We start from the raw sequence: 7,852 nt of genomic DNA on the forward strand, positions 1-7,852 counted from the left end.
ACACACACACACTGTTATGATACATGAGATGAGTCTTCCTAGGACAGTATTCCAAGCACTTGGCTTGTAGAAATTCCCACTGAAGAGTGTTGACAACACGCCACTTAACTATGGACTTCTCACTTACTATCACACGCACAAACATAAACACAAGCGTATCCCAAGTCCTGCTAACCTGTGAACCTAAGATGACTAACAACTCATTTAACAAGGTGAGTTTTAGACGGTTAGTTAGTTTTACTTTTTATTCCGGAGTACACAAGGAAGGTTATGTAATGCCATCAAAAGTTTTTTTACTTGAATCAAAGTAGGCTCGGCCGGAACAATGATTCACTCGATCATTTATGTGCAAACATATAGACATGCACACACACACAAACACACACACACACACACACACACACTGCGCAGGCACTCCCTCGAGGGTGGATTAAATATTTCCCAGCCAATCCCTGTTTACGCCATTACAGCGTCAACATGGAGAAACAATCCTCTCAGCTTGTATCTGTACAAATCTCTGTCTCAGCCTCACCTGGGCCCTCCTTCTTTCTTTTTTTAATCATGTAAATGCAACTTTACAACAAATATGACTGAAAACACAAGTTTCCCTCTGAAATAAGTCGGACGGGGATAAACCATGGGCGAGATTTGATCCTTAACAATGGGACTTAAGGCCTGTAAATCAATAAGTGGGCCCAGTGGACCTTTGATCACCTCAAGCACACCTCCTTCCATCTGTAAACCCTCCATCAGCGCCGGTCTGAGTCCGTATAGTCTTTCACAAGAGTCAAAACTCTGACTCACTGATGAATTGACCGGTTCATCTTTGATTGTTCCCTTTTATTAAATGTAAAAATGGCCTTTTGGGACTGACATGTGTTACATATAACCCATCCCAATCTGCAGGGTTACAGGGAAGTTACAGAAGCCATTGTCATCTTTATTAAAAGAGCCCTGTTTCACACTGTAGGGTCACTGAGTTGTGGCTAATTAAAAGGAGGTCATATGAGCCATGTGGAGATGACAATAATGTCAATTTAAAGCCAAGTTAACAGCAACAAGGAAGAGAAGCCAAGACAAAAAAAAAAAAAAGAAAAAAATACACAAGAAGCGAGAGAGAGGAAGGGGAAGTGGTAAAGGAGGAAGAGAAGAAGTTGCTGCATGTCTCAGTGGCCATAGTTACAGCTTTAAATGGTAACTGAGGCCGCACAGCCATGTACACACACTCATGATTCAGGAGCACTAGATAAATAAAAGTATGTGCCAGGTGTATATATATATATACAGTATATATATATATATATATATATATATATATATATATCAAAGAGCAGATAGATGGGAGAAGGGTGGAGGACAGACAGGAGAGAGAAAATGAGAATGAAATTCACAGAGGTGATAAAAAAGAAAAGATTTCTTTAATATGGTGAATCAGGAATGGAAATGTTACTATCCTGCCAGCCCGAGGCTTAAAGGCCAGTCTGACAATGTATATATATATATATATATCAAAGAGCAGATAGATGGGAGAAGGGTGGAGGACAGACAGGAGAGAGAAAATGAGAATGAAATTCACAGAGGTGATAAAAAAGAAAAGATTTCTTTAATATGGTGAATCAGGAATGGAAATGTTACTATCCTGCCAGCCCGAGGCTTAAAGGCCAGTCTGACAATGTGTCACATGGGCCTCATCATCAGGATGTGAGAAAGGCCCTAAAATTTCAGTCCTATTCGGTGGAAATATAAGCATTGTTTTTGTGTTTTTTATTTGATAAAGCTGAATGACAGTGGGTAAAAATGGTAATTTCCAGACCCTTCCTGCTTCATAGTGATAAACATGACTACAATAGAGATGTAGTCCACATGATTTAAAGGAAACAGCAACTGAAAACCCCTAAGCTAGTACTTTCACTCATCATGTATTTCATGTATGGTTTTGTTTTTGTAATTTTTGTATTATTTAACATCTACATGTAGCACAGTGCAAACACCATTAAAATCTGAGAATGCTAACACATCCCATCCCCTCCTGGAACGACACACCTTTATCAAACTACTGTATCTCAGGCAGAGAGGGGGGGGGGGGGGGGGGGGGGAGGGGCGGGGGGGGGGGGGGGGGGGGGAGGGGGGGGCGGGGGGGGGGGGGGGGGGGGGGGGGGGGGCGGGGGGGGAGGGGTGAAAAGGAGAAGAGGGAGAGAGAGGCAGCAAGCAGCCAGCGACAGGATATCTAGGTGGAGCCCAAGACCATGTAGACACTGAGCACAAATACTTGATCAATAAATGAACATTCACAGCGAGCATTGGCAGAATATATATATATATATATACATATATATATAAAAGAGGTGGCCTACATACAGTGAGTGGTCATCCCCTGGTTTGTGCAGGGCAGCTCCACCACCCTGTGTTATGTGTGTCATGCGTTTGACCTGGTGATGCAGGACAGTGACTCCCAGTGAGCTTACAGCAACATCCCCTCATCACCTCCATACGCTGCGCCGTCTGAAAATACCTTATAGTGTCCGGGTTAATCTAGAGAGAAGGTTTTAGGAGCGAGGACAGCCTTTGGATAAAAGTCTTGGGCCTTTGCAGCCTTCACAGGGAGGAGTCCTGGCTGCTGAGCTCTTGCAATTATCATTTAAATATGTGCTGCTCAACTGCTAAGAGCAGGTGCAGAGAAGATATTTTCACACTTATTAAAGTTTATACACAATTTACCCGGTATATAAAACAGTATATGAAGAGATTAGGCTTACTAGGCCTCACAACATCAATCCCTTCCCTCTTATTTTCTCCAATCCTTTGCTATTATCGCCTCCCTCTCTCTCTCCCTCTCCCTCAAATCGCGAGCGCCCAGTGCAGCACAGTGTGCACGCGACGTGCCCCAGTGCATGACGCCGGACCAATCAGAGGGCGCCATTCCGAAAGTTTACCTTTTATGGCTAGAGCCGGGCAACTGACGCACTATAAAAAACATGCGCCCACAGCTAACGGATTCACTCTGAGCGCCGTCACACACACAGCTTGTGCGGGATATCATTTGCCTGAAACCGGTTCCCTTAAAGCGAAAAGCCCCCCACCCAAAGGTAAGGAGACGAGTCTAATATTTACAAATTTCGAACTTTAGAACAAGATTCATCAAGTAAACAATGAGTTGATTTGTTTTTTTATCGCATTTGTCTGAGAAATTTGAATTTTGAATGCAAAAGATGGCAAGGACCACGAGGTTCTTTGTCCTGTCATACACCAACCGTACTGCTAATTTAACTCATTGGTTTCTGTGAAAGAAAAAGGTGTCTATATATTTTGCTTTGTGTATTTTCCTTTTTTAAAGTATGCAGTGGTGGTCAGAGACCGCTGAACTGATACTTAGGCGGTTCACAGGTGCTTTTGGATGTAGCCGGCTTATGGTTAATGGTTCAAACATCCTGCTGAAACTGGGTTTGTCATTGTGTTAGTTGTGCAACAGTTTCAGTATTTCAGTGCTGGTTTTTCTCTCTCCCCCCCGGTAGGATGGTTTTGAAAGAGGCTTTTAGGTTTAGGTTGTCTAGATCCCGGCTGCTCCCTTTGTGCGACCGATGCGGCGGGGTGTGACCTACTTTAGCATATTAGCCTAGCTACATCATGCTAACTCCGCCCTTCAGACTTGCAACAGTGGCAATTTTAATCAAGACTTCTTTTCTTTTTTTCTCCATAGACACTTCCGTACACTCCTTGGGCGTTTTTTTTTTTAATTTCGCTTAATCATCTGAATAATTAAATTAAATATATAATTATACTTCCTCTAAGTAGGAAAAGACCAAGGAGAATGAGAGGCCTGCAAAAAGCATAAATTGATTAATGCTCTCGACGGAATTGACCCATCCTGCCATAAATTCGTGTGGTGCCAACTTGAACACGAGGAAATAAGGAAATTGCGACTGACAGATCGTCCAGTCTTAGAAAAGGCGTGGCTTTCAGGAAATGGAGCATCAGTCAAGGACTTGTGACCCATTCATGAGTCAACATGAGTTCATTATGCAACTTGCATTCTCTTCTTTTTAACGGTCACTGTTCTAACGGTTGATGCCAACGGTTTTTTTTTTTTTTTTTTTTTTTGGGTTTTAAAAGAAACGTTTAATTGTTAGTAAAGACGGTGTAGTCGTGTATCAGGTGGCCAGTGTGCAATGAATGAAGCGGCGGAGTTATGACGCAGTGATATTGAAGCAAAGGTTTCTGATGCGGTATTAAAAAAAACCAGTGTGATTGAGCAATAGTGGGAGGGGGCAGCGGAGGAAGTTGACTGGTGAACCGGAGGGAGTGGTCGCGCGGCGCCGGGTCTGATAATGTCGAATGTTCGTTTTTTTTTTTTTTCTTCCCCCCTCTTGCCGTGCTCTGCCGCTCTGGCCGCGCGCCATGGCGCCGGTAGCCGCAAAGCTGCTCAAAACCGAACCATGTCCTTATATGGCAATAACAGAATGCAGCGCCACTTCCTTTTGTCTGGCTCGGCGGAATGCGGGGCACGAGCTCCACCTAACGGCTAACCTCGTGAACTGCAGCTGGCGAGTTTAACAGGAAGTGAAAGCTCGGCGTGTCGTGAGCGGCGCTGTTGGGGAGGTGGATGTGAGACTTGCGTGTTTTTTAACGCTTTTTTTTTTTTCCTCTTTTTTTTCTCTCCCCATTAACAGTTCAGCCATGGAAGATGAAATCGCCGCACTGGTTGTTGACAACGGATCCGGTATGTGCAAAGCCGGATTCGCCGGAGACGACGCCCCTCGTGCTGTCTTCCCCTCCATCGTTGGTCGCCCCAGGCATCAGGTGGGTGAATTACATCCAACAGGATAAAGCCAAACGCCTGATTTGAATAAACATTTGCTTATTATAAGATTAATATTATGACTTGGATCATTAAAGATATATTTTATTTTCTTAAACATAGCTCAAAATCTATTTGCTAACATGTAGCCCAGTCAATCAAGATTAAACAAAATTATAATGAAGTTTAGATTTAATTTTTTTTTTTTAATTAGTTTCTATACTTTCCTCATGCTTCATTGCAGCATTATGTTTGCTATTATCTGCTCATTTAACTTAACTGTCTAATCCTGTGTGCAGGGAGTGATGGTGGGTATGGGCCAGAAGGACAGCTACGTTGGTGATGAAGCCCAGAGCAAGAGAGGTATCCTGACCCTGAAGTACCCCATCGAGCACGGTATTGTGACCAACTGGGATGACATGGAGAAGATCTGGCATCACACCTTCTACAACGAGCTGAGAGTTGCCCCTGAGGAGCACCCTGTCCTGCTCACAGAGGCCCCCCTGAACCCCAAAGCCAACAGGGAGAAGATGACCCAGGTACACACCCTTACTTGTACACACAGTTGAGCATTTCCAGTTTAGCCAGATGGTACTTTGTAGAATTGACTGTTCAAAACTAGTTACCTCATTTCCTTCTTAGTTTCCTTTTTTCATCCCATTCTCACTTGCTCCTTCCTCCCCCCCCTCTCCTCCAGGACCTCTCTCCTATAAGATGATCTATCATCAACAGGTCTCTCTTGACTGTGTGCCTTTTTTTTATCTGCACTTGTGTCTATAATGTATAGCTGAGTCAGTAGATCAGCACCTAAATAGACATCTGACATGCACAAGTGTGAGGAATGTTGACTTCTGCACCTTTTTCTACTAACTTCAATCTGAGCCTCACTCTGTTGCATGTAGTGGGTGCAGTGACCACACAGCTCAATATTTGCTGTGAATGAAAATACTAAAGTGTTCTCTCCTCCTCTTACAGATCATGTTCGAGACCTTCAACACCCCCGCCATGTACGTTGCCATCCAGGCTGTGCTGTCCCTGTATGCCTCTGGTCGTACCACCGGTATTGTCATGGACTCCGGTGATGGTGTGACCCACACAGTGCCCATCTACGAGGGCTACGCCCTGCCCCACGCCATCCTGCGTCTGGACTTGGCCGGCCGCGACCTCACAGACTACCTCATGAAGATCCTGACAGAGCGTGGCTACTCCTTCACCACCACAGCCGAGAGGGAAATCGTGCGTGACATCAAGGAGAAGCTGTGCTACGTCGCCCTGGACTTCGAGCAGGAGATGGGTACCGCTGCCTCCTCCTCCTCCCTGGAGAAGAGCTACGAGCTGCCTGACGGACAGGTCATCACCATCGGCAATGAGAGGTTCCGTTGCCCAGAGGCCCTCTTCCAGCCTTCCTTCCTCGGTACGTCTCCCATCTTAAACCCAACACACATTACACACTAAAGCATACTCAGCCTTTATGGTTATTCTGCACTTCCACCTTCTGACTAGTGTTTTGTGTTTCTTCTCTCAGGTATGGAGTCCTGCGGAATCCACGAGACCACCTACAACAGCATCATGAAGTGCGACGTCGACATCCGTAAGGACCTGTACGCCAACACCGTGCTGTCTGGAGGTACCACCATGTACCCCGGCATCGCTGACAGGATGCAGAAGGAGATCACAGCCCTGGCCCCATCCACCATGAAGATCAAGGTGAGCTGACTTGTTACAGGACCAGCAGAGTGGCATGTTATTGCTGCTTGTGTGACATGTAATGGCTGCATCAGTAAACACTTTGGTGTCCTAACGGGTCATTTTCTTGTCTGTTTGCAGATCATTGCCCCACCAGAGCGTAAATACTCTGTCTGGATCGGAGGCTCCATCCTGGCTTCCCTGTCCACCTTCCAGCAGATGTGGATCAGCAAGCAGGAGTACGATGAGTCCGGCCCCTCCATCGTCCACCGCAAATGCTTCTAAACAGACTGTTCCTTCTCCCCCTCCCCAACCAAACGCCCAACAACTTCAGCTCTGTGCAAAACAACCACACCACACATTTCTCATACACACTCAGGCGCAGAGCCTAGATGACCAACTCATTGGCATGGCTTCAGTTATTTTTGGCGCTTGACTCAGGATTTTAAAAAAAACTGGAACGATGAAGGAGACAGTAATGTTTGGCTAGGTTTAAGAAAAAAAAGCACCCCAGGGTTCTGCAGTTGCATCTGGGGACTTAAAAAATGTACATTTTGTTGTTTTCTTTGAGTCATTCCAAATGTTTGTTAACTGCATTGTTCAGACACATGATTCCAAATGTTAACTGCATTGTTCAGACACGTATTCGCCTCTGTGAAGGCTGCCCAGTGGTTGGCGCATACTTAAACATGGTTGTAGTATCGCTTGTATGTAAATTATGTCTGGGTTTTTTGTACTTTCAGCCTTAAAAATATCTTGGTCCTGTTAATTTTTTTGTTTTTGTTATGCAAAACCCAATCGTGACCTCTTCTTCCCGCTGTTGGAGGTTTCATCCCCGGGGTGGTGGGGCAAGGGGTCTCGAAGTGATGGGGTAACATGGGGTGCCAGACCGGTGGGGCCAACCTGTACACTGACTAAACAATCCCAATAAAGTGCACATGTGTTCCGACATGATGTCTGACTCTTGTCTGTCTTTTTAACATGTTTGGTGTTTTGTTTTAAGATGCTGAAATCTGATCTCTGCCAAAAAACACTGATTAGAGCAGGATGGTTCAAGGTTTAATTCAGTCTTAGTTACTAGATGCTTTAGTGTTGGAACATGAAAATAACTAGTGCAGCAGTAAATGATCAAACTTTGCAGTACTTTATTTTTAAAGTTTAAATCATGATTCTTTAAAACATTCAAGTGTTAAACAAGCTGGAAATGTGAGATCTTATCACAGTCAAAGGCTAAAAAGTTAGCAGTCACATTTCTCTCAGCTCTATCAGGCCTGTGCTGCACAACCTTTTGTTTTTGCCTTGTTGCCATGAAAGATGTGAATTTGACAGGCTGCCATGAGAGGTGGTTTATTGAGCAAGCTAATCAATAAT

The 7,852-nt window shown here is 44.7% G+C and overlaps 1 protein-coding gene across 1 annotated transcript; it reads left to right on the forward strand.

Annotated features, from left to right (window-relative positions):
- The first annotated feature begins 2,978 nt into the window (after positions 1-2,978).
- Positions 2,979-7,435, forward strand: actb (actin beta). The gene is made up of 6 exons (XM_022757055.1): positions 2,979-3,086; positions 4,668-4,797; positions 5,095-5,334; positions 5,771-6,209; positions 6,321-6,502; positions 6,623-7,435. The coding sequence occupies exons 2-6, from the start codon at positions 4,675-4,677 to the stop codon at positions 6,764-6,766; spliced, it is 1,128 nt and encodes a 375-aa protein (XP_022612776.1). The 5' UTR covers positions 2,979-3,086; positions 4,668-4,674; the 3' UTR covers positions 6,767-7,435.
- The last annotated feature ends 417 nt before the right edge of the window (positions 7,436-7,852 follow it).

This window comes from Seriola dumerili, unplaced genomic scaffold (assembly GCF_002260705.1).
Source record: "Seriola dumerili isolate Sdu_G_001 unplaced genomic scaffold, Sdu_1.0 BDQW01000262.1, whole genome shotgun sequence".
NCBI classification, from domain to species: Eukaryota; Metazoa; Chordata; class Actinopteri; order Carangiformes; family Carangidae; genus Seriola; species Seriola dumerili.

Excerpts from the sequence above, each read along its gene's own strand:
- actb (XM_022757055.1), top strand. The coding sequence starts at position 4,675 with ATGGAAGATGAAATCGCCGCACTGGTTGTTGACAACGGATCCGGTATG. Across the intron at positions 6,210-6,320 it reads CTTCCAGCCTTCCTTCCTCG|GTATGGAGTCCTGCGGAATC; the intron begins GTACGTCTCCCA and ends TTCTTCTCTCAG. Across the intron at positions 6,503-6,622 it reads CATCCACCATGAAGATCAAG|ATCATTGCCCCACCAGAGCG; the intron begins GTGAGCTGACTT and ends GTCTGTTTGCAG.